Source organism: Protomyctophum parallelum, assembly GCF_964188405.1.
Source record: "Protomyctophum parallelum genome assembly, chromosome: 13".
NCBI classification, from domain to species: domain Eukaryota; kingdom Metazoa; phylum Chordata; class Actinopteri; order Myctophiformes; family Myctophidae; genus Protomyctophum; species Protomyctophum parallelum.
The window spans coordinates 46,572,123-46,600,104 of record NC_139708.1 but is presented as its reverse complement, the minus strand read 5'-3'; the positions used below and the strand labels follow the sequence as shown (position 1 = coordinate 46,600,104).

Genomic DNA, 27,982 nt, shown 5'->3' with positions numbered 1-27,982 from the left:
CAAAATGGGTGCCCGTTCAGAATGGGTTAATGGTCTCGGCCTCAAAGGCTCACGAGACGTAAAGCACGGGGCAAAGTGTGCCCAATGTTTACTTCAAATACATCACCAGTTTAACAGCTAAAACAATGACTTGCTAATCCTTTCTTTTCAAACGTTTCTTTTCTTTCCTGATCTATCTTTCACCTGCACCTCTCTCCACCCTGTATGATTTAGCTGTACTTTTCCTTATTATTATTAAAAACCGTATGAAACATAATCCTCAAAACAACTAAAAAGCGCCCTTTCAATGAACAGGGTGTATTCACCAAAAGGGAGGGGGAACCTGTAAAAGGGCCCTTTCAATGAACGGGGGTGTATTCACCAAACGGGAGTGGAAAACACGCCAACTAGCCCCCCCCTCCTCAATACTCTGACAAAGCTAACCAGTGACAGAATACAGAATGAGAACATTTTGCAATTTCTGCAGTGTAAACAAACAACGCTAAATCTTTATTCAGCCTGCATCAAAGTGGAAATTGACCCTTGTGTCCATGAACCGTACGTGCTTGTTCCCCCACTATTAGTCAATGCTGGCTTCTTGATGCAAATGCTTCTTCACATTTGACAGGTGAGGGGAATAGAAGAGAGTAGGTGGTTATGAGCTACCACGGGGCCATGGGATGGAGGAGAGAGAAGAGGATGTATCATTCTTTATCTTTGTGTATTGTGCTGGTAGTAACACCAGCAATATACAGTACTTCCAATGATCTGTGTTTTTTCTTTCTTTCTTTTTTTTTTTAATCTGCAGTCCATTCCTAAAAAGATCGTCTTTGTCCCATTGGCAATATCTTCATAAAACAAAAGTAAAAAAAAAAAAAAAAACTAAAGAAAACCAACCAAACAGGAGTGATGGATATCCCCTGCAGCCCTGCAAAGAAGACAATTGGGATACTAAGTCGTGGCTCATTTTAAGTTGTGTAAAGCTACGTTCAGACCTGAATAGTTACAAAAAAAAGTCAATGCAAAGACGAGAAGTTGCGCGGCGTGAACTGCCGGCTGGTGTCTTCGCCCCCGGCTGGAAGAATCCAACTGAGCGACCTTCACACCCTAATCTCTGTTTAGAACGACCTTCACACCCTAATCTCTGTTTAGAACGACCTTCACACCCTAATCTCTGCTTAGAATTGGACGTTACGATTTAGATCAAGAGTTATTCACGTTTTTACATGTAATGTAATGAAAAAGAATGTAAAAAATAAAGTTATTCACGTTTTAAGATTTTCGGGGCTGTATTTTGCGTGTCTTAAGTACCAGGTCTTATTCCCTAACTCGAGTAAACTAAAGACCTGGAGGCGTGATCAATGCTCTTTGGCTAACTCAGAATAGCCAAATGGCATTGATCACGCCTCCAGGTCTTTAGTTTACTCAAGTTATGGAATAAGACCTGGTACTTAAGACACGCAAAATACAGCCCGTAGTCTCATCGACTAAAATGGGGGGGAACATTTTCGATGACATCCCACCGGGAAAATAACATGGAATGTTGCGCAACAGACGCTCCCAGCCTGTGGAGCGATGCGATCAATAAATCTCCGTCCTTTTATCAATCTCCGTACTGAGCGCTACTAATTGATTGAACAGAGAACTCCGTCCTTGCCTCTCGGGATGTTAAATTGCGGTGTCTACAGCCAATCGGCGTGCGAGGAGAGTAAAAAGAAAAAAAAATCAACGCTGACCAGCGACCAAAGTGAAGCGATTGAAGCGACTGGAAACAAATATGTATCTTCAGGTTTGAACGTACCGTTAACATACAGCAAATTGCATACACGTTATTACACAAATGTAAATGTGTAATAATGTGACAAAGTAGCACAGTGTATGAATGAGTAGAAGTGGGTCTCACCTGTCAGTCTCAATGTAAATGAAGAGGATTTCACTTTCCCATGTGCTCATATGGCATGCTAACCTGCAAAAATGGAAATTCGACAACTCTTATTAAGTTGGCATTGATATTCATGATATTAGTTCAAGTCGAGGCAAGCATTAACCCATTTTGGGCGGGAACCCCTTTTGGCGTTAGCATTACGTTATGCTTTAGCTATTGAAAAATAGCAGATCTACAAGCTCATAGCGCTCCACCGAGTGGCGCGCTACGAGCTTGTAGGTCTGCTATTTTTTGAAAAATCTAAGAACCACTGAAATAGAAACATAGCTTTTTCAGAAAACTGTCAGGATGTAGAAGAACATTTTTAGAATCTGATCTCAGGTCAAGAATGGGTTAAGACATTTTGTAAACTGTTTCCTTACCTGCGACGTGGAGATCCGGGATTGGTCGTGGCGGCCTGTGAGGTCAGAGGACGAGACGTTGGCCGGAGCTCCTCGATGGAGACGCATGCTCACCTTTCTCTCCCTCTCGGCACGAGATATTGCACGGGGCGATGTGTTCCCTGGAAGGTGGTGTAGGCGCCATTAGGACGGTGACTTATTATTTGTTAGGTTGGCATACTATTTTTGAACACTTGGTGGCGGGCTTTAGATTTGACAGCACTGGGTGTGTATTTAACCCATTCTGACCTGAGATCAGATTCATACGAGGTTTCCACTGGACACACACTGGTCTGATGAACCCATTCTGACCTGAGATCAGATTCTAAAAATGTCAGTGGCTCTTCGATTTTTCAAAAATAGCAGACCTACAAGCTCATATCGCGCCACTCGGTGGCGCGATATGAGCTTGTAGATCTGCTATTTTTCAATAGCTAAAGCATAACATGATGCTGACACCAAAATGGGTGCCCGGTCAGAATGGGTTAAAGGGCACTCCGGTGCAGTGATTCAGGTGGTGTACAAAGATTCTATTCAGACCAGCCACGTAATTGGGTCATTTACTACTGTACGTAGTGTCTGTCCACAAATTCTAGATAAATCAGGATGTTGACTTATAAAACAATCTGAGTCTGAAACACAAGAAATACATTCTCTGGGGGAAAACGGGGATCGGAGCACAAGAAAATAATTGTGTCGTAGGACCAGGATTCAGATAAACGGGTAACGGGCTAGGTGATAATGACGTTATGACGTACAGTGCATGCGCGTTTGGGCTATGCAACGTCATCAGAGCATGAAGGCTGCTCTGATGGAGGCTTCATAGCCCAAACGCGTAAGCGTTCCTTTTTGGTGTGTGCCAATAAAGAAATTAGGTTGTTTTTTTTATTCCTACTTTTTATATATATTCTATGAAAGTGTGTTGAAAAAGTTGTGAAAAAAAAAGCAGTTGTAAGAAATAATTCTGTAAGAGTTATATTTTGCGTGTCTTAAGTACCAGGTCTTATTACCTAACTTGAGTAAACTAAAGACCTGGAGGCGTGATCAATGCTCTTTGGACACTCAGAATAGCCAAATGGCATTTAGTTTACTCAAGTTAGGTACTAAGACCTGGTACTTAAGACATGCAAAATACAGCCCATAGAGTTATAATTCTGTGAGGTTGCCCAAACTGAAATACAAACAAAGTAAAACAAATAAAATGGGGGTCCGCGACCAAATAAATCTCAATTGGGGGGGGGGGGGGTGTTTGAGAACCACTTCTTCTAAATGTCTGGAGGCATTTAACCCATTCTGACCGGGCACCCATTTTGGTGTCAGCATCATGTTATGCTTTAGCTATTGAAAAATAGCAGATCTACAAGCTCATATCGCGCCACCGAGTGGCGCGATACGAGCTTGTAGGTCTGCTATTTTTGAAAAAAATCGAAGAACGACTGACATTTTTAGAATCTGATCTCAGGTCAGAATGGGTTCATCAGGACCAGTGTGTGTCCGGCGGAAACCTCGTATGAATCTGATCTCAGGTCAGAATGGGTTAACGGGGGGACACATTTAGCGGGGGACACTCACCAGACTGCTGGACTCTGGAGGCGGGGTTAGAGACGGCCTGCTCCGCTCCGTTCCGGACCCTGTTGGCGGCGGTGGGCGGGACGGGCCCGGGGGGCAGAACCCCCCGCCCTGCAGACCCTCTGGTGGGAACGCCGGCCACGCGCTCCTCGTCGCCCGTCCTCCTGGGTTCCCGCTCGCCGTCCTCGGCCGTTCGACTGGCACCCTAGTTTAAAACAACCAAGTACGGAGTAGTAAAACCTCTGGAATCGGCCTTGAATCAGCCCTGAAGGAAAAGGATTTTGTGTTTTTAAAACAAAATGCCCAGACAGCAGAGGGTTAAAAAAAAACAACATGCATTGAAATTAACCCATTTTGACCTGGGAACGATTCTGCAAATGTCTTCTAAATAAACGTCAGTCGTTCTCAAACACTTTCATGTCACTTTTTACGATTCTTCAAAAATAGCAGACCTTACAAGCTCGTAGTTATATGAAACGATTTTAAGATGACACCATGTTATTCTCCATAGAGAAATTACTTCCGCGAACCAGGGGAATCGAAGGGATGAGCGAGTTACATCAGGACTTCGGTGCTCTATTCAATTTCATAGGACAGACACAAACCCACGTTTTGCTGGTACCTGCTGTATCACAGTATGTTTATCCCATTCTGACCGGGCACCCATTTTGGTGTTATGCTTTAGCTATTGAAAAATAGCAGATCTACAAGCTCATATCGCGCCACCGAGTGGCGCGATACGAGCTTGTAGGTCTGCTATTTTTTGAAAAATCGAAGAACGACTGACATTTTTTTAATCTGATCTCAGGTCAGAATGGGTTAATCAGACCAGTGTGTGTCCAGTGGAAAACTCGTATGAATCTGATCTCAGGTCAGAATGGGTTATGTCATACATGGGCAACTGGCGGCCCGCGGGCGACATGCGGCCCCCACATTCACTTAATGTGGCCCTCGGAATACTAATAATGTTATTGATTTCAGCTGTTACAATTCCAAACATGCAAACATGACCCGCTTGAATTACTTAGTCTAAATTAGTAGCTTGCTGAGTAGTATTACAAATAATGTTATTATCTTTTTTTATGTCCAATATAATTGTATTTAGTTAAAATGACTCATCAGGATTTCAATATAGCTATTTTTGCTACGACATGCATGCAATGGGTCCCCTCTGGAGTGAGTATGGAAATAGAATGGCCCTCTAGTCGCAACGGACTTAACTCATGCTTCCTTCATGCCTGAGTGTCCAAGTTGATTCTTTACACCTGACAGGGGGGAGTTTCCCTGGTTGGACGTAGCGCGTGGAAGGAACACGTTATTCCAACCAGTTCCTTTCCCCTCCATCAAGGCGCCCCGGCTGGCCAGGGGGAGGCAGTTTAGAGTCCAGGATTACTGCATGTTTTTGTGAGGGTACCTACCCTAGGGGACACGGGGAGAACATGCAAACTCCACACACAATTTTCGAGTTTCAGTCAGAAGAGTAAATAACAGAACTCACAAACTTGAGCATGTTCCAGTCGAAGACGTAGTCGTAGGAGAAGCCCTGCCGGTGGAACAGGTTCCTGAACAGCTGACGGAGGTACGAATAGTCCGGCTTGTCGTCGAAGCGTAGCGAACGGCAGAAGTTCAGGTACGTGGAGAACTCGGCTATGCGTGGGAGAGGAGCAGAAACACAAAACCACAGAATAAAGCGCCATTCACACCGAGCACGATAACAATATAATTATGTTAGCGACCACACTTAAGAACAATAAAAGTTACGTAAACGGTGCTTCAAACATGCACGGCACAGTACAGCCGTGTCAAGAAGAGATATACCGTCACCTCCCTGGTGCTGAAAGACAGAATATAAATATGGATAACCTGACTGACTAGCTAATCATAATCCTCGTCTCCTTAAATAAGACTTTCTGAGGGTCAGGACTGACAGCCGTTCAAAATACATCAGAAGGACATCTGGAATGCAATGTTTCCTTTTTTCCTTTTTAACGGGACAATTGCCTGATAGGATAATCCCTCTCGGCTGACCTGTCAAAATGTCTGAGGCAATGGAGGAGATATCAAAAACAAACTTACAGGGGTAACCTTTACACAGCATCTCGATGGGGGTGGACATTAACCCATTCTGACCGGGCACCCATTTTGGTGTTGGCATCATGTTATGCTTTAGCTATTGAAAAATAGCAGACCTACAAGCTCGTATCGCGCCACTCGGTGGCGCGATATGAGCTTGTAGATCTGCTATTTTTGAAAAATCGAAGAGCGACTGACATTTTTTAGAATCTGATCTCAGGTCAGAATGGGTTTAATCAGACCAGTGTGTGTCCGGCGGAAACCTCGTATGAATCTGACCTCAGGTCAGAATGGGTTAAACTTACAGGGGTAACCTTTACACAGCACCTCGGTGGGGGTGGACATTTAACTTACAGGGGTAACCTTTACACAGCACCTCGATGGGGGTGGACATTTTCTTCTCACTGATGCGTTCGTACTTCTGCCTCTTGGTGGCAGCCTTGAGGCCTTGCCAGGGCAGAGAGCCAAGGTTAAAGTACATGAGGACGTAGCCCAGGGACTCCAGGTCATCACGCCTGGACTGCTCTGTGGACGGGAGACAGACAGAGAGACATTAGGAGAGACAGGACGAGATATGGGCATACACATCACAGACACATTCACTTGGTCACTTAACACCGAGTACATCCTCAAGAAGGCGCAGCAGAGACTGTACTTTCTGAGGCGCCTTAAAGAATTTGTCATTTGTAATTGAAAGTACAAAAAGGACTAGTGAACTTTTATCGCTGTACAATTGAAAGTGTCTTAACTGGCTGTATCACAGTGTGGTACGGTAACACGACCGCTCAGGACTGCAACAGGTTGCAGAGGACCGTTAAAACAGCAGCTAAAATCATCGGCAGCACAGAATTACCCAGTCTCCACAACATCTACACCACTCACTGTATGAAAAAAGCCCACATCATCATGGAAGACACCAGCCATCCCGCAAATACCCTGTTCAAATCACTCCCTTCCAAATAACGCTACCAGAGCATCAAATCTCGCACCACCCGTCTCAGTAACAGTTTCTACCCCCAGGCAGTCAGGCTGCTGAACAGCTGACCTTGAACTGTATTGCACTGTTTTGTCACTTCACTTGGACTTTTTTTCCTATTTTCTTTTCTTCTTTTTCTTGCACTATAGATGTTTGTTTATGTCCTATGTATGTAAGACTGAGAGTGCTCTGAGCAAAATAAATTTCATTTTATTGTCTCCACCAGGCCGAAGGCATGTGGGGAGAGTATGTTTTGCACTCCGTCCGTCCGCGTGTCCGTCCGTCCGTCCGTGAACAGCTAATCTCGGCCACCGTTAACCCGGTCGATGCCATATTTTGCACACACACTCCCTGGATGCCAACCATGAACCTCTGCCCCAAACTTTCCAGAACGGCCTGTTATAGCGCCACCAGGAGGCCGCTTTGTGCAAAACAAGTTTTTGCACAGTACACCTATAGATTTTGTCCAAACATCACGCAAATTGGTACACAGTCTCTCTAGAGCCATTCAACGAAACGGGTCTTTCAGATTTATCAGACTCCATCCTGATTGGTTAAGATTGGCTTCCAAAGTTCACAGGAGTGCTCAGTTTCAAACAAAATGCTGCAAATCATGAACACATCGCGTGATTTCCGTGAAATTGTGCACCCACATTCCCACTAGGCCGAGGACGAAATGCCACATGAACAATTTCAACTCAGCCTCAAGGTGGCGCTATAACTGGCCAAAAAGTGTTTTTACCTCTAAATGCACGGATCTGTGGATAACCTGGTGGAGACCTGTGCCCAGAAGGGCACTTTTTCTAGTTTATACTGCATCTATACACATGACAAATAAACCTGAACCTGAGACCAAGTCAGGGAGCGAGTGGAGGTAGGGAGGAGGGTTATTGAGATATGTCTGGACAGCGAGCGCGCCACCGGAAGAAAGCGCTTCTCCCTTAGGGACTAACTGTTTAATCATGGTACAGTTGTCGTACTTTGTCACATCAGTTTCAAAAGGTTCTCAGTGAGTTTACTCAATTTTCATTTGAATATTGGTTAACTTTGTTGAATTCATAAAAGGATATGCGTGCTCAAATCTGAAAAGGATTACTGGAACATATTGTTCTCACTGATGATCCCAGACACTGTTCTCTCAGTGTATGGGATCTAATCAAAAGATTTCAGAGGATACCAATTTGCAGGCACCTCGACAGTGGGAGCAGCCAATCATGGAAGGAGGTAGGGCCACCATTCTTTAGGCAAAAGGAGTTACTTTAACCCATTTAGACCTAAGAACAGATTCTACAACTGTCTTCTAAATCCTGACAGTTTTCTGAAAAACCCATGTTTCTATGTCAGTGGTTCTCAAACATTTTTATGTCAAGGACCCCCAAAAATATATGCAATTGGACGCCGACCCCCATCTGAAAAGATGTTGTTCCAGGGACCTCCCAGAAGCAAAGATTTGAGTAACAAACATTCGTTCTGAAAGAATATATTAAAAGATTTGCGCCACATTTGTGATTTTTCTAAAAATAGCACATCTACAAGCTCATAGCGCGGCACTCGTTGCCGCACTAGGAGCTTGTAGATCTGGTATTTTTCAATAGTTAAAGTATAACACAATGCTTAAAACACCAAAAGGGGTTCCTGCCCCAAAATGTGTTAATAAACATATTAAAACAAGATCACAGGATCTTCATCAGGTCAGTATAAACAGGATAGACACATTTATCCATTAGCACGCAGATTGAGTCCCTCCCCCGCCACACGAAGTTGAAGACTACCTGAATCATACAGTATATTCATTCATGGTATGAATAAGTTTAATAATATGTCCATATTCATAGGGCCTCTAGATGATGACGCAGGATGCTAGTACACAGAAGCAGCTTTCAAGCTCTTTTTAAATCTAATCAAAAGATCCCAAAACAAAACACAACAATAACAATTCCTAGGTAATTACGTACAGCAGGAATGGAGGCTTGTAATGGCTGCCGTGTAAAGGATGCTCTGCTGAACGTCAATTCCAGTACATTAAACTGTGGATGACGGGGTGAAAGCAGAGACTGTTTTCCATCCTGGATATTTTTTTGCATGGTCTGTCCCTTGCATAATATAAGCACAACCTTCACTTCTTCTCCTGTAAGATCAGACAGGACTGGAATTTAAACAAAAGGATTTGAGAGAAGATCTGCAATGTCCAAACTAGTGTTGGTTTTTGGCAGCAATTCTTTGTTTCAGTCAGTCTCTTGAATAGTTTTCATTTAGTTTCAGTCACATTTTAGTCACCTGGAATGTCTTAGTGGTCTAGTTGTAGTCGACTAAATATCATAGGATTTTAGTCAACTAAATCTACAGTTGATTTAGTCGACTAACATGTATTTTTGGCGGGCCTTGATGCCGTCGTAATGACTGTTTTTACACTTGCTGAAAATAGCCGATCTACAAGGTACAAGCTCCCAACGCGACGCGTTGTGAGCTTGTTTTTCAGCATCCAACCAAGTGTAAAATGACTTATACTGGATCTCTTGTCCACTAGTCCCTTCCTAACATTTTATTCTGGTTTTTATTTGTTGACGAAATTGTCAATATATTTAGTCTTAGTTTTAGTCATCATAGCTTAGTTTTCATTTAGTTTCCATTTAGTTCTCCTCGGTGAAAAAAGGTAGTAGACGAACATTTTCCGTCATAGTTTTAGTCGACGAAATAAACACTGGTCAGCGACATATGAAAAAAGGGGAGTTGGTTGGAGTGGGGGCCAATGGGAGTGGGGAGCCAATGGGAGTGGGGAGCCAATGGGAGTGGGGGCCAATGGGAGTGGGGAGCCAATGGGAGTGGGGAGCCAATGGGAGTGGGGAGCCAATGAGAGTGGGGGCCAATGGGAAGAACAGGCAGCGTCGAGTACAGCAAAAAGAAAAAACAACATTGAAATATTCACACTCTTAAAACTAATTGGGAAAAAGAGTTGGAGATTACCATCACATCAGAAGAATGGGCAAACATGTGCAATACACAAATTACATCCACCAATTCAAGAATGTGGAGAGAATTCTGTTGGAAGAACCTAATGAGATTTTTTATTACCCCCAAAATTAAATCGAGACAACTGAAAACAGATCAGCCTTGCTGGAGACAATGTGGCCACAAGGGAGCGGGCCACGCTCATATTTTCTGGTCTTGTCCTAAAATTCAGAAATACTGGCAGGACATCCATTCCACCTTGGAGACCATTCTGTGTTTTGAGATACCTCTATCTGTTTCTTTTCTACTGTTGGGAAATATCCCTGAAGAGTTTCTAACACATGATAAATATTTAATCAAGATCCTCTTAGCAGCAAGTAAAAAAGCAATCACACGACGCTGGTGCCAGCAGGACCCACCAACGAAAGATCAATGGATGGACATTATTGAGGAACTGTATTCTATGGAAAAACTAACATTCATACTTAGACTACAAGAGGATAAATTCTATAAAAAGTGGGAAAAGTGGAATTTCTTCTCTCAGCCTAGCGATATTGCAATTGGATTTCATTGAAAGTTTTTTTGTAATATGAGAAATGCAGCCTTTTTTTTCGTTTTACTTTTTGTCTTTTTTCTTTCCGTATTGTCTTGTCAGTTGTGTATGTTTTTTCCTTCAATAAAAATTAAGTGAAAAAAAAAAAAAGAAATATTCACACTCAGCGAGGTAGTGAGCGTGTTACTCTTACAATAATACACGATGACAGCCAAAGCCTGTCACTGTTATGCGTCACACCTCAGGCCTATACAGATGACTCATAGAAACACCCATTATCATTATTCAACATGGTGCTGGCAGAGGCAACAAGGAGGGAAGGAGCCGACAGCCCTGTCTGGGCCAATGTTGGACCAAGGTTCTGATTCTAACCAGATGGTAGCCCACATCACAACCCATGTAAAGTGCAATAACCTACCAATTAGCCCATTTTGGGCCGGGAACCCCTTTTGGTGTTTTAACCCATTCTGACCCGAGATCAGATTCATAACGAGGTTTCCGCCGGACACACACTGGTCTGATCAACCCATTCTGACCTGAGATCAGATTCTAAAAATGTCAGTCGCTCTTCGATTTTTCAAAAATAGCAGACCTACAAGCTCGTATCGCGCCACTCGGTGGCGCGATATGAGCTTGTAGATCTGCTATTTTTCAATAGGTAAAGCATAACATGATGCTAACACCAAAATGGGTGCCCGCTCAGAATGGGTTAAACATTATGTTATAATTTAGCTATTGAAAAATAGCAGATCTACAAGCTCATAGCCCTGCTATTTTTGAAAAATCGTTAAAATGTGCCTCAAATCTTTCAGAAAATTGTCACGATTTAGAAAACTTTTTTTCTTTTTTCAATTTCGACGTCAGGCCTGAATGGGTTAGGGCCAAGCTGAATCAGCCCTTGAAGCACAAGTAGGTGGTAGGTAGGCCAGACACCTTATAAAACTGACAGAAAACCCAATTTCCAGCGAGGGATTTAGTCATCTTTATTCATTGAATTACCTACCCAGCCATCACAAAGTAAGACAATACTGACATGTGTGTTTTCAATGAAGCCATTGGACTAATATACTGCAAGTTCATTTCAGTTTGGCATGAAATTCATTATTGTGTAAAAATAGGTTTAGTCGACGAAATCAACACTGCCCAGGGGGTGTACAGTACATCAAGCTGCCTCACGCTACAGAAACAGGAGACGGGCCATATGGTCCCTATAGGCTTCCTTGGGTCATTATGCACCAGTATTGGTGTTCTGCCTGGAGGCAGACAGGGCCATCGAGACGCCGCAACACCTTTCAATCTCAAAAGACACCAGACTTCATATTTTGAGGGCAAACATGTGTATGATATCAAATGCTTGGCACTGCCGTCACAACTTAATCCCAGAGGAAACACAGTAACGTCGGTACAACACGTGGTCAAAGCCGTGACACGTAACAAATAACCAGTGTTGATTTTGTCTACTTTATTCTGTGAAAAAAGGTAGTCGACAGACATTTTTCGTTAGACTAACTAGACTAATAACACTAAGACATTCCAGGTGACTAAAATGTGACTGAAACTAAATTAAAACTGATTGAGTCATTGAGACTATGACTAAAACTGCCAAAAACACCAACAGTGACCGAGGTCATGCCTTACCTATTCCCAGGTGTGTGTTGATGGAGGCGTAGTGCATGCCTTACCTATCCCCAGGTGTGTGTTGATGGAGGCGTAGTGCATGCCTTACCTATTCCCAGGTGTGTGTTGATGGAGGCGTAGCGGGCGGTGCCCGTCAGGTTCTTGTTCTCCCGGTAGGGGATGTGCTGGTGGGTACGAGCGTCGCGGTACTTCTTGGCCAGGCCAAAGTCAATGATGTAGACCAGGTTGCCCTTCTTGCCCAGCCCCATCAGGAAGTTGTCCGGCTTCACGTCTCTGTGGATGAAGTTCTTGGAATGGATGTACTCGATACGACTGATCTGAGGGAGGGAGGGAGGGAGGGGAGGGGGAGGGAGAGAATGGAATTAGCCTCAAGTCAGGAGTGGATAGTCAAATACCTTTTATTTTTTTATTATGGCGCTTGCTGCATTTCCACTACATAGAACCATCTTAACCCATTTTGACGTGAGATCAGATAAAAAAAAATGTCTTCTACATCCTGACAGTTTTCTGAAAACTGCGATGAGCTTGTAGATCTGCTATTTTTCAATAGCTAAAGCATAACATAATGCCAACACCAAAAGGGGTTCCCGCCCAAAATGGGTTAACCCATTCTGACCGGGCACCCATTTTGGTGTCGGCATCATGTTATGCTTTAGCTATTGAAAAATAGCAGATCTACAAGCTCATATCGCGCCACCGAGTGGCGCGATATGAGCTTGTAGGTCTGCTATTTTTGAAAAATCGAAGAGCGACTGACATTTCTAGAATCTGATCTCAGGTCAGAATGGGTCAATCAGACCAGTGTGTGTCCAGTGGAAACCTTTCCACGAATCTGATCTCAGGTCAGAATGGGTTAATGTGTGCAGCCCGACAGCCTGCGTCGCGCATCATCGTAACAAAACAGGGAAGACTGCAAACAATGACTCAGGTAGGCTACCTGCTGCTATATTATTATTATTATAATATCACAACACATCATGTTATATCATTGATATACGAGTTCTATCAACCCCCCTACCCCCCCCCCCCCCCTCGCCTCCCCAGGGGATTTTTCACTAACGTCAAACCAAAAAGGTGAGCAGTCAGCAGAGCACAAAAGAAACCTGCTTTTCCCTCCAGACGGCATTCGTCCCGCTCTGCGTTCGCTCCTGTTGAAACGGTTGATTCCCCTGCACTCTACTTCATTTGGAAAAGGGTCCATTTATATATATCGCTTTTATCCGAAATCCCAAATATTTTAGTTAAAAATGTTCACTCTGAAACATATATATTCAAATATCTGCACCACATTTTCACAACTTTTCAAAAATAGCAGACCTACAAGCTCGTAGCTTGTAGATCTGCTATTTTTCAATAGCTAAAGTATAACGTCTCCTTTTTTATTAACCCCTTTTGGTGTTTTAAGCGTTACAAGATGAGGTGTGCTCGAAAAAGACATGAAATATATAATATTTCAATGTATAGCACATATCACAGTGCAAGTGATGGCCAGCATTACAAGGCAGCCTTCGCACAAAGTGTGCTGCTGTGCGTGCGTGGAAGAGTACATTATGAAGAGTACAATGGCATTCAAAGAATGAATCCTCTGTGAATTGTGCAACATGTAGTCTACGTGTACAGATGTAGTACCCAGCCAGCACACCATGTACATGGCAAATATAAATGTGATTCTTTGTCCTTCATAAATCCTTGCAAGAATCAAGAGTCCTGATCCGAGACCAATCAGAAGTCCACATGATCAAATAAAATATGCTATGTCTTCAGAAGTCAAACTGTCCCGGTTAAATGTTACGGCCATGCATTAACCCATTCTGAACGGGCACCCATTTTGGTGTCAGCATCATGTTATGCTTTAGCTATTGAAAAATAGCAGATCTACAAGCTCATATCGCGCCACCGAGTGGCGCGATACGAGCTTGTAGGTCTGCTATTTTTTGAAAAATTGAAGAACGACTGACATTTTTTTGAATCTGATCTCAGGTCAGAATGGTTTCATCAGACCAGTGTGTGTCCGGCGGAAACCTCGTATGAATCTGATCTCAGGTCAGAATGGGTTAAGGAGACACACAACAGTGATTTCATATGCTGCCAGTGTACATGACCGTGACCGGTGGCTAGCAGTGCCCCAGTGGTAGACAAAAGTACTCAGTTGTTTTACTTAAGTAAAAGTACAAATAATGCAAGCTCACAATGTGTCGCATTGCGACCAGGGGGGCAGTCAGACAGATATTTTGTGAAGCCACTAAGGAAATCGGGACTTCCTGAAAGTTCATATAATGGCCACGCGTACACGTGTGTGTGTGTGTGTGTGTGTGTGTGTGTGTGTGTGTGTGTGTGTGTGTGTGTGTGTGTGTGTGTGTGTGTGTGTGTGTGTCATACCATCTGGTCTGCCAGGAGCAGGACAGTCTTGAGGCTGAACTTGCGGGAGCAGAAGTTGAACAGGTCCTCCAGACTGGGGCCCAACAGCTCCATCACCATCACGTTGTAGTCGCCCTCAGCACCACACCACTTTATGGAGGGGATACCCACTGGAGGACAGACACAGACACACACAGGTAAACACAGAGAGAGGAACAGAGTTAACCACTTTATGGAGGGGATACCCACTGGTGGACACAGAGAGAGGAACACAGTTAGTGTGTTTATAATTTATTTTTCTAAAACGGGTAGTCCCAATACTTCAGGCTGATTGGCTGGTTACCGTCACGTGACCGGTGTAAATTTCACCGATAGCCCGCTCCTTCAATCACTTTGTATCATCCTGCAGCCTTGTAGCTGAACTGGGGAAGGGGAGCGCTTGATTGCTTTACAAACACATGCCGTGCGGGCGTCTAAGCACCGCCCGGCTCATAGGACTGTGAATGTGTGGCTCCAGGCAGCCCCGTAAATACATCAAGCGCTATTCTCCCGTCACATAAGCTACTTGCGTAGCAAAACAAGGAAGTGTTGTGGCTCTGGCTCGCTCGCTCTGGTGGCGCAAAGCGTAGCTACTTTTGTGAATTTAATAGTTTTATTAGGTTAATATTGCTATATGTTTGTAACCGTTTTAGAAAAGCAATAAGCCACTCGAGGCCCCAGCTTACCGGGTATTTTACACTGGCTGGGAGGTAGAAGACCCTCCGCTGTAGCCTGGTTAATAAACCAGACCGAATCAGCCGTTGGCAAAAAAAAATTGCCTACTGACGGATTTCGGTCTGGAGAGGCTCAATTTTACGCCCATTTCCTACTCCAGAGAATGTGGCCTCCAATAGGGACACGGTATGCAATATGGGCGGGCTTTGGTACAGTGACGTTCAATGCTTGAGACCTTTGACTGACAGTAGCTCTGACCAATTGCGTCAAAGAGAAAATGTTTCCCTGGAAATGAAATCCAAGCTGAGCCTCCCCAGACTAATATCCCGCGGATCCGTGCGATATTAGTCTGGTTTATTAACCAGGCTACCTCCGCTGCGCGTCGGGTCTGCCTACGCCCCCAGCCAGTGTAAAATACCCGGTATACACACACACAGTTTAGGCGGCTGTGGCTCAGGAGGTAGAGCAGGTCGTCCAATGATCCCTGGGTCGGCGGTTCGAATCCCGGCTCCTCCTGTCTACATGTCAAAGTGTCCTTGGGCAAAGACACTGAACCCTACATCGCCTCCAATGAGTCGGTCGGTCTGAGCTCGCCACCGTCGGTGTGTGAATGTGGGAAGTGAGGACGCTGGCGTCGACTGTTCGCCGCTTCACCTCCCAATGTATGAATGAATGAACCATTTGTAAAGCGCTTTGAGCACTTGGAAAAGCGCTATAAAAATGCAATTCATTATAGTATATTGCATTAGCAATAGCTGGCAACAAGAAATTTGAACTCAATTTGAGTTCAATGTGTCTGCGGAACCAGACTTTTCTCCACCTAATTAATAAAGACCTCTTTCCCGGCTGAACACGCTAAACCCTACTTTTGTTTTATTTGGTTCATTTATCTTTTTTTTTTTATCTCACGATTTTCACCCCCGTGTCAATCTAATTGTAGGGCTCTACACACCCTCCGCCAACCTGGGGAGAGCAACGGACTTAAACTCATGCTTCCTTCATGCCTGAGTGTCCAAGTTGCTCCTTTACACCTGACAGGGGGGAGTTTCCCTGGTTGGACGTAGCGCGTGGAAGGAACACGTTATTCAAACCAGTTCCTTTCCCCTCCATCAGGCAATACGTCTCGAAATGATGAGAAACGAACACGCGATTTTAATGTGGACGATCGCGAAAGGGAGCCACGTTGACTACCGGGTGATCCTTTATAGGTTAGTGAAAAACTCCAGCAGTTAATCCAATAACGGCTCTGTATTAGTATTAATGCATCAGAGGCACATGTCTATCAGCATCACTTTGTAGAGTTAGATAGCATTTGATACAGCCCTATAGCATGTTATGTAGACAGCACTATAATTGCATTGTATGTAGTCATAGCACTTCCTAGTACATGTGTATAGCATAGTTAGTATAGTATATATGTATAGTTTAATTATATAGAAATTCCACCGATACGTTCTTAGCTTACACATGTTTCATGATAATTACTTTTTATATATGTGATGCATTGCCAATTTGCCATGCTTTTTGTTCTTGCTTAGTGTATGGGCCGATTCATACTCCTATTTTACCGCTGTTTCGGCGCTGTAGTGCCGAAATGATTTTGGCTCGTCAGAAATTTTCATTAGCACCGAAGAGCCGACCGACTCAATGACACATTGTAGGCTCTACAGAGCCGAACCCACTTTTATTCGGCTCTAAAATAGGAGTATGAATCAGCCCTAAATCGCTCTGGATTAACCCATTCTGAACGGGAACCCATTTTGGTGTTAGCATCATGTTATGCTTTAGCTATTGAAAAATAGCAGATCTACAAGCTCATAGCGCGCCACCGAGTGGCGCGCTACGAGCTCGTAGGTCTGCTATTTTTGAAAAATCGAAGAACGACTGACATTTTTAGAATCTGATCTCAGGTCAGAATGGGTTAAGAGCGTCTGCTAAATGCCTAATGCCTAATTGTATCACTGAGCTCCTCCCTGCATCATCTTATAAAACATGTCTATCAGTCTTTAGGCGGCTGTGGCTCAGGAGGTAGAGCAGGTCGTCCAATGATCCCTGGGTCGGCGGTTCGAATCCCGGCTCCTCCTCCTGTCCCACATGTCGAAGTGTCCTTGGGCAAAGACACTAAACCCTACGTTGCCTCCAATGAGTCGGTCGGTGTGAGCTCGCCACCGTCTGTGTGTGAATGTGGGAAGTGAGGACGCTGGCGTCGACTGTTCGCCGCTTCACCTCCCAATGTATGAATGAATGAACCTTCACCTACCAATGTATGAATGTATGAACCTTCACCTCCCAATGTATGAATGAATGAACCTTCACCTCCCAATGTATGAATGAATGAACCTTCACCTCCCAATGTATGAATGAATGAACCTTCACCTCCCAATGTATGAATGAATGAACCTTCACCTCCCAATGTATGAATGAATGAACCTTCACCTCCCAATGAATGAATGAATGAACCTTCACCTACCAATGTATGAATGAATGAACCTTCACCTCCCAATGTATGAATGAATGAACCTTCACCTCCCAATGTATGAATGAATGAACCTTCACCTCCCAATGTATGAATGAATGAACCTTCACCTCCCAATGTATGAATGAATGAACCTTCACCTCCCAATGTATGAATGAATGAACCTTCACCTCCCAATGAATGAATGAATGAACCTTCACCTCGCAATGTATGAATGTATGAACCTTCACCTCCCAATGTATGAATGTATGAACCGTTGTAAAGCGCTTTGAGCACTTGGAAAAGCGCTATAAAAAATGCAATTCATCATTATCAGCATCACTGACCTCCTCCCTGCATCATCTTGTAGAACTTGCTCTCGATGTGCAGCTGTGGGTGCTTGGTCTTCACACATTCCAGCTTAATGGCTACTTCCTCACCTGTGGCAATGTTGGCACCTGAGAACAGACAGACACACCCAAACACCCGCCGGCACACACACACACACACACACACACACACACACACACACACACACGCGTTAAGTGTCACAGAATTTGACCAGAAATAGAGAGCCTGACAATGGGTGTATGTGAAGGAAAAATGAGGCCGAGGGCCCAGGGAAGCAGGTGAACAAACTGCTCAGTGTGAAAGGGGAGACCCAGAGACTACACTGGAAAATGAGTGTTAACCCATTTAAGACAAATGTCTTCTAAGTCATGACAGTTTGCTGAAAGACCTATGTTTCTATATCAGTCAAGGACCCCAAAAATTTATATTATATATTTGGCCACGGACCCACATTTGAAAATATGTTTTTCCAGGGAACCCCCAGAAGCAAACATTTTAGTTAAAAACGTTCGCTTTGAAAAGAATATACATTCCAAAATTTGTGCCACATTTTCACGATCTTTCAAAAAAATAGCAGACTATTTTTCAATAGCTAAAGTATGACAATGCTTAAAAACACCAAAAAGGGGTTCCCGCCCAGAATGGGTTTTTAACACAGATAGTTTACAAAAGTAACCAAATGGACTCGTACATTAACACACATGTGCATTTCAGTGTGTACAGAGGTGGAAAATCTTGAATGTACAGTAGGCGAGAATTGGAAATGAGGCATACAGTAGTGGCGGGCCTGCCCTGCCACCGTCCCAGCACCCCACTCACCAAGGTAAATGTCTCCAAAGGAACCACTGCCTATCTTTCTCCCGAGCCGATACTTGTTCCCCACTCTCAGCTCCATGGTTGCAGGTTGAACGCTGTGAACAATGGACGGCACAAAGAAGGATTATGAGAAGTATAGGCAAAGAAAAGGACACATGACACCTCGGCTACCATGTCTGCTGTGTCTAGTCTCTTTTTACTCTTAACTGCTAAATCCTAAGTAACACTATAGGCTACTGTACAAAAGACAGACCGTCGGAGCTGACAAAGATAATATCCTCTGCCTCGGGGTTGTAACGACTGCATCCGAAGTATAACTTACATGTATAACCACGTTATCGGTTGTGGACAGTCAGACCGTTACTCACATGACGAGTCAATCCCAAACTAATTAATTGACCAAGACAGTGTGCTTGTGGGGATCATGCGAGTGCAGCATGAACTCGGTTAGCCTAGTTGATAACCCATTCTGACCGGGCACCCATTTTGGTGTCAGCATCATGTTATGCTTTAGCTATTTAAAAATAGCAGATCTACAAGCTCATATCGCGCCACCGAGTGGCGCGATACGAGCTTGTAGGTCTGCTATTTTTGAAAAATCGAAGAGCGACTGACATTTTTAGAATCTGATCTCAGGTCAGAATGGGTTCATCAGACCAGTGTGTGTCCGGCGGAAACCTCGTATGAATCTGATCTCAGGTCAGAATGGGATAAGTAAACAGCTGTCAGGTTACCAGCCATAAATGATTAGGGTGGCGGGGCGGAGGGAGGGAGGGAGGGTTGCAGAGAGAGGCCGTTGTTGCAGTGACATCCACAAAAGGAGGGAAGAGAAGTTAGAACAGAGAGATGGCTGGAAATAGATGTTCCAGTAGGAAGTCAGTAGAGGAGTGGGGCTAGAACAGTGGTTGTGGTTCCCAAACTTCTTCATTCCCAAATTGACACTATTTAGCATGTGGAACCCCCATTTGAAAACATATGCCAGGGAGGACCCCCATAAGAGGAGATTTTTACGGCTCTAGCAGAGTTTAACTTCAAGGACCCCCCCCCCAGTTTGACATGCATTAGTCTACGGACGCCCCATTTAATGGCATTTCTATCTCTTAGGACCCCCAATTTAGATTGTAAAATCAATGTCAATTGACCCTAACGGGTCCGTTTGGTTCCATTTGTACACTCTCAGAGTTACAGACCTGTAAGATCCATTTGGTTCCAAACTATCATTTAGCTGGGGACCCCCTGGAACTCCCTCAAGGACCCCACTTTGGGAACCACTGGGCCAGAAGAATCAACTGTAGCATGGGCAGTAGGACTTGGCACACACGAGGGCAGCCGGTGGGTCTTCTGAGACGAATTGCACGTGACGTGGTGGAAGCATGATCATCATTTATTCAGCTCTCTCTCTGCCACGCCACATTGTGCAGGGCACTGCAAAGGCAATGCTATGTTCTATATTTGGCACTACAAAGGGCAATGCTATGTTCTATATGGCACTGCAAAGGCAATGCTCTGTTCTATATGGCACTGCAAAGGCAATGCTCTGTTCTATATGGCACTGCAAAGGCAATGCTCTGTTCTATATGGCACTGCAAAGGCAATGCTCTGTTCTATATGGCACTGCAAAGGCAATGCTCTGTTCTATATGGCACTGCAAAGGCAATGCTATGTTCTATATGGCACTGCAAAGGGCAATGCTCTGTTCTATATGGCACTGCAAAGGGCAATGCTCTGTTCTATATGGCACTGCAAAGGCAATGCTATGTTCTATATGGCACTGCAAAGGGCAATGCTCTGTTCTATATGGCACTGCAAAGGGCAATGCTCTGTTCTATATGGCACTGCAAAGGCAATGCTATGTTCTATATGGCACTGCAAAGGGCAATGTTCTGTTCTATACGGCACTGCAAAGGCAATGCTATGTTCTATATGGCACTGCAAAGGCAATGCTCTGTTCTATACGGCACTGCAAAGGCAATGCTCTGTTCTATATGGCACTGCAAAGGCAATGCTCTGTTCTATATGGCACTGAAAAGGGCAATGCTCTGTTCTATATGGCACTGCAAAGGGCAATGCTCTGTTCTATATGGCACTGCAAAGGCAATGCTCTGTTCTATATGGCACTGAAAAGGGCAATGCTCTGTTCTATATGGCACTGCAAAGGCAATGCTCTGTTCTATATGGCACTGCAAAGGGCAATGCTCTGTTCTATATGGCACTGCAAAAGGCAATGAGAGAGAGAGAGAGAGAGAGAGAGAGAGAGAGACACTCATCAAAGTGCAGATGACACTCAGAGAAAGGTGTAATTTATGGAGGAACGTTGCTTCCTCACCATCAATTTGGGGAAGCTCTGTAAAGAAACACTGCATTATACTCACTGTATATAAAATTTGCAACTGTCTACCTTGAAGTTAGGTTATGCAAAAATCTCGCTTTAAGCCACCCGGCCTGTTTCAAGGCCAGGGCTTGTGGCCTAGTGGGAATGAGTATACACACACTAGCATCTATATTGACCTCCGTGCTGCTTTCTGAATAGAGAACTGCCTCCTCTATATCACCATAAACTTCCAACAAAGATCGGACAAGAAAAGAGAAGTCTCATGACTGAGCCGGCTGGGAGAGAGTTTGCTAAACAAAGCATTCTCTCAAGGCGAAGACCTCAGTTTTGTGGGCAAACCAACTCAGGCATGGGAGAGATTAATCAATTCTGCAGGCCTTGTTTTGCCTGCAATCTGGTCTGGATCCAAGCGGACAATGGACTCCTACTGTCCTACAGCGATTCTACATCTCATGGAAAAACATATTCCATAAGCTGCCTTGAGGTCTTTTCACTTTAGGTTACTTTCCAACAGGCCAAACCTTTCAAGGAGCCACGCTGATAAGATCCAAATTAAACCAAAACCAACAAGAGTAAGACTAGGGGGTAGTTTATGGCCTGCCCTGCAACAAAAAGGTGGCATTCTAGCAGAGCGACTTATTTGTTTTACATCAAGTTGTTAAACAAGCCCAGGATTCAATAAGCCACAGCAACTGTTTTAGGTAGAGATCACATGACAGGACATTATAGGCACTACTAGGCCAGCCAGTTAGTTGAGACCATCTCTGACGAGATGTATAGTATACTTATAGTATACATTTAAAAAATGTCTTCTAAATGCTGACTGTTTTCTGAAATACCCATGTTTCTTTATCAGTGGTGCTCCATATTTCATGTCAAGGACCCCAAAAATGATATGTAATGGGCCACCGACCCCCCCCCCCCCCCCCCCCCATCTGAAAATATGTTATTCCAGGAACCCCTCGGAAGCAAAGATTTGAGACAGTTAAAAACATTCGCTCTGAATGAATATATATATTCAATGATTTGTTTCCGCATTTTCACGATTTTTCAAAAATAGCAGACCTACAAGCTCGTAGCGCTGCACTACGAGCTTGTAGATCTGCTATTTTTCAATAGCTAAAGTATGACATAATGCTTAATAAAGGGTTAGGTTTCATTACACCAAGAGGTTCTCTCACATGGAGTGCAGCCAGGCAGGGACCCGATGTAGGGCACAACATTAATCAGGATGGCGTACACTAATCACCAGTGATTCATCGCTTGGTGTGGAATTGGTGACACATCATTTTATGTTACACACGACCCTAATGTATGTATTTATATATCCGTTTGTATGATCGGTGCAGTACTTAAGTTTAGACTAGTCATTGGTTAGACTAGTCATTAGTCCTACAACCCATCTCAAACCCTCACCTCCCGTGGGGCAGCACACCTAAACCTAACCTTAACCCTCTCCCAACCCTTAACGCACGCCTCACTATTAAACCTTAATCCGGTCGTTTTAACGCACCCCTCACCAACCTCAATCCGGTCGTTTTAATGCACCCCTCACCAACCTTAATCTGGTCGTTTTAACGCACCCCTCACCAACCTCAATCCGGTCGTTTTAATGCACCCCTCACCAACCTCAATCTGGTCGTTTTAACGCACCCCTCACCAACCTCAATCCGGTCGTTTTAATGCACCCCTCACCAACCAATGAATAGTCTAAACTAAGCATGCACCCCGTTTGCATCTCATAGAAATTCCTTTTGGTAGACAAGAGTATCACTATTATCACAGCCCGCTAAGAAGAGCCCTCCGTTGTTAAAAGAGAAGCACACCATTCTGGGAGTGCAGTATGTATATAACAGTATAAGCAATGTGATATTAGCTGCAAGGCTAAATGATATCAAATGCTATGGTTGTGTATATATATATATATATATATACACATACAAATAAAGTACAGTAGTGTGTTTAAGACACTGTGGCTGTTGGACAGGACATAGTGGTAGTTATGGAGGTGTGTGTGTGTGTGTGTGTGTGTGTGTGTGTGTGGGGGGGGGGGTCCTAGTATTATATATACCCCACTATAACCATTGTAATTAGGAAGCATTTCGTATTTACACCAATATTTACTCAGAGTAAGAAGTGACCCCTCTACCAGGAGACACAGAAGTAGGACAACTGTACCTTCGGCCAGTGTCAGTGACCCTCACAGAAGTAACAAAATGTGCTGTACTGTACTGTACCGTCACTATCCGAAACTCAAACGAAGGGATATGGTGATTCCTCAACAACAGAAACACTGCATCTCTCGCACAACTTAAGCATCCAAGTTTTCTCCACACAAACCCAACTTTAGTTCGACAAGCAGCACAGATTTCACGAATTATCACAACAGGTTTTTTTTGTAAATTGTACTACATGTAATGTAAACAGCCCCGAAGCTGGTAAGCTAAGATTTAACGAGGAGTTAACGCCACTCAAAGCAGTTTTTGGTAAACATTGTAACAATCGCATAGAGCAGCCACATTATTTGACCTTATATTTTACCACATAAGGTAAAATATGTGTAACTATGCATGTGCACAATTTAGAGAAGCTCTCTCCAGAGAGAGTTTTGTATTGCGTTATATATATTATATATACTTGAGTAACAATACCAGCTGTAGCTACAGTACCAGCTGTAGTAGCTACAGCTAGGCTAACAGCTGAAACACAACCCGAAGCATTATAAAACAATTCAAAAGCCATGTTGAACGAAATGTATTTTTTTTTGGCAAGAATTTTTAAAGTATCGCACAAATGTGTGCCCTGTATTGTTAGCAACCGCACCCTTCTTGTACGGGGTTAGCGTTAGCTTACTGTTGATAGCCATCTCTGCTCGCCCCCTCCCCCTCTCCTATAGCCCGTAAATAGGAGCCTTTGGTTCGGACGGATCCGGCCCTCTTTCCCCCTTGGTTTCTGCGGCTCCTCGGTCCACTACTCACCCGATATTGGGCTTGTCCGAGAGCTGGTTCGGTGGAGGTGGTGATCCGATAGTTGTCAGTTGGATTTGGACCCCGGCAGAGAAGGATGGGAGCGGATTCTGGCGGCTCTCATACCCCCGATTCTTTGCTCTTGCGTCGGCTTACAATCCCTATCCCTGTTGAAAGTCCTCTGAGCTGAGAGAGCCTCCGGTAACGATCAGAACGCCAGGCTGTTTCTCTGCTCGACTCTGTCTCCCCCTCTCGTGCGACGCACTATGACAACATCACTGATGATGTCATTCACGTTATATGATGACATAAAATATGACATATAAAATGAAAAATATTTATATTAAATATTAATTAATATTAAATATTTATATTAAATATTTATAAAATGTAAAATAATGAGATAAAATGCACGTTATATGACATAAAATGAAAATAAGGTCTTTGGAGAAAACAAATGATGATACAATGTTTGGACCTCCCCCTTGTTTTCTTTATTATAAGAAAATAAATCCAAAACAAAAGTTACATAACGATGAATCATGAAAGAATGTTAGTGCTGAACATTCTAGTTTACGACATTGAGGGAAATGCATTGTTTTCACCGAGGGCGGTGCAAATATCAAGCACTTTTAGGCACGCATGTGTGCAAGTTAACATGACAAAGTATTGTACACTAGTGACAACTATGTTTATGTTGTGCTTGTTATGTCTGCCTGACTGACAGCTGTTTGATCGTGCTGCGCTCGTTGCATATTCCTGTGTTTCCTTTGTGATGATTGGGGGATTGTCTGGGATTGACTACTTTGACACACAACAGTGTGATCGTTGTTGTTGCTTTTTGCCGTTGTTGTTATTCTGACTGAGTTTTGAAAGTAAAGAAGAGTTGTGTTTAAGCTCGGTCATGGTCCACTGATTCACCAACATAATGCTATTACTAAAAAAAACGATCTAAAATAATTTAAAGGGATTTAAAACTAAGATAAGTAAAGCTGCGATAGGCTGTTGCCTGAGTCCAGTGCATTCTGCCAACTTCCGGTCAAGGACTTGTTACAGTTGCTATGTAGGAGAAGTAAACGAAAAACACTCCTTGGCCTAAAAACGGCCATAGCTGTCATCACAAATGTTATGAGGTCAGCACAAAAGTGATGAGGTCAGCACATTTGGGCACATTTTGGCAGTGGCTATGGCCGAATTTAGGCCAAGGAGTGTTTTTCATGCCAAACTAAAAGCTTGGAATCGATGCAGAATCATGAAAACCCCCTAGTTTGACATGTCACTCACAATTGTCACATGCTACTTAAAGCATGATGAAATTTGGGAAATGTTGCCTTTGGTTGTCTGTATGGTGTCCATCCATACATCCATCTTCAACTGCTTATCCGTAGTCGGGTCGCGGGGGACAACAGCTCCTGGGGGATTCCGAGACGTTCCAAGGCCAGTGAGTCGATGTGTTTCCTCCAACTGCGCCTTGGTCTGCCCCGGGGTCTCCTCTCAGTGGGACGTGTGTCGAGGACCTCCCTAGGGAGATGCCCGAGAGGCATCTTAACCAGATACCCTGAATCACCTAAGCTAGCTCCTTTCCAGGCGAAGGAGCAGTGGTTCTACTCTGAGTGTGACTGAAGGGAGATGCCAGCCACCCGTCAAAGAAAACTCATTTTGGCCGCTCTTCTACAGTATGGTGTGGTATACAAAAATGACCATAACTGTTTTTCGCGATGTTTCCGGCAGAGCAGGCCTCTCATTCTGTGGACCTTAATGACAAAATGAATAGAAAAAACACAAATAAAAAGTACGGCATCGACATCACAGGTCCGATTTCATCTCCTTAGCAGTGTTGAGACACAAAGCAGGGACCCCACATATAGGCTACTGATGATCATTTTCTGATGAATTGAAAATGGAGGACCCTAATGGAAACAAGCCAAGTGCTTTCGTGGGTTTTTTAATTATTTTAGCAGACCTCGTATTGAACTGTAGGCTACCGTCTTGTGCTTATTCTACAAAGTGTTAGTTTTCAATAAATACGCTACTGTACAACTGTAGTCGATTGGTTGTTTGTTACTAAAAGCTTTGGTTTTTAGTAACAAAGGTTTCATTGATTAGTTTCACAGCACTAATGCATTTGTAGTGCAAGAAAAAATAACACAATAATTGAGGCCCACCTGTAATGACTGTGTGGAAAGCGAGAACAGAGCGGCATTCCGACCATTGACTTCCATTGATCGGAATGGCGGGGTTTCTCCACTTTTGTAAAGACCCCGCCACTCCGACGGTTTAAAGTTAAACACACCGCTATTTCGAAGAATGTGTGCGTCGGAAAGCATGTTGATGCAAGGTTATAAATATCTCTTGAGAGGACCCCCTGTTGATGGGACAGATGGCAGCTACACCAATTTGGTTCCCTGTCGGCAAATATCACACCTGCAGCCCGCAACCTGGGTGTGTTCTTTGACTCCGACCTATCCTTCAATAAACAAATGACCACAGTTGTTCAATCATGCTACTTTCAGTTGAGAAATATTGCCAAAATTAAATCATTCCCATCAGCCCCTGACCTTGAAAAGGTCATTCACGACCTCATTTCATCACGCCTCGACTACATCAACTCCATTTACAAAAAAAAGCCATTTCCCGTCTACAACTCATACAGAACTCTGCCATATCACACCCATACTAGCTGGCCTTCACTGGTTGCTTGTGGGCTCCAGGCATGGGCGGAGCTTGAGGGGGTTCAGGGGGTGCACTGCACCCCCTGGCAAAAAAAAAAAAAGTTTTTATTTTATTTATTTTTTTAACTTAACTTCTGACTGTAGTTTGTAATCATCTCTCTTATCATGATATGATGACTCGCTATATGGCTGTAGTGCATGTGTGTATGTGTGTGAGCTGCTGTACTACCTAAATAACTCATTTTTAGGGGTTAGGGCATTGTAAAAACGCTAAAATAATAAAATAAAGGTCAAAAAAATCGCGTGCGCGCGGGTGTCGTTGGCCAAGCAGTCGCACCCCCTGGCGTCAAGTTCAAGCTCCGCCTATGGCTCCAGGTGTGATTTGAAAATTATTCTTATCACTTAAAGCCTTAAATGGAATGGCCCCTACCTACGTATATCCTTGATATGGTCTCCCAACACACAAACCTGAACACACCCTTAGATTGTCAGATAAGGCCCTCCTTGATGTCCCCATGACTAAATTAATTACACGTGATGATCGGGCATTTTCCGCCCAGGCACCTAGGTTGTGGAAGACACTGCCAACAAAGCTAAGGCTAGCACCCTCTGTGGCTGTATTTAAATCTCAATTAAAGATTTAGCTCTACACCAACTGTTACTTGACTGTACATATTGAATTATTGTTACTGCATTTCCTGTCTTTGCTTTTTGACTTGATGTGTTCATTGATGTTTTTTCTTTTGACCCTGCTCTGTGCAGCACTTTACAAACTTAAACGACAACTTTATTTTTTTTTTTCAACCAAGGTTCATGTTTTAGGTTGTTATTTAGAGAAAGTAAAAGATGAGTGTTAATTTCTTTTTTTCATTTGCTGCTTTTTCGTTTTAGGGATTTTAGCTGTTTTTGACAGGGGGGCTGGGGCATTCGAGCATGGGGCTAAATATGTATTTTTTTACAACATTTTATAGCGATTTATTTAAGTTTAAGTTGCTTGTTCAGTATACCGATTACGGTTTCATATTACAGACCACGCAGCACATTTAGAAGCCAATACTTTCATCTTTATTATTAATCTTGTTCTCATTTGTTTAAATAAATTTTTTCCTTTGTAAAATCTCAAAACGAAAAACACTGAACAGGAGTGTTAAAGCCTGTCTTAATTTAAAACGAATACACAACAACAAAACATAAAAACGTACGGTAACTCTTATTATGCATCTGTAAACAACCCCGCCCGATCCCTCCCACCCAAT

General features: G+C 43.6%; 1 protein-coding gene across 1 annotated transcript; it reads right to left on the bottom strand.

Moving 5' to 3' along the window:
- Positions 1–5: 5 nt before the first annotated feature.
- LOC310869841 (casein kinase I) lies at positions 6–24,300 on the bottom strand. Its single transcript, XM_083780795.1, has 11 exons — positions 24,067–24,300; positions 18,760–18,851; positions 17,937–18,047; positions 14,442–14,590; positions 12,151–12,379; positions 6,301–6,471; positions 5,372–5,520; positions 3,877–4,078; positions 2,287–2,426; positions 1,883–1,945; positions 6–907 (listed from the first exon to the last, which is right to left on the bottom strand). The coding sequence occupies exons 2-10, from the start codon at positions 18,833–18,835 to the stop codon at positions 1,913–1,915; spliced, it is 1,260 nt and encodes a 419-aa protein (XP_083636921.1). The 5' UTR covers positions 18,836–18,851; positions 24,067–24,300; the 3' UTR covers positions 6–907; positions 1,883–1,912.
- Between the last annotated feature and the right edge of the window lie 3,682 nt (positions 24,301–27,982).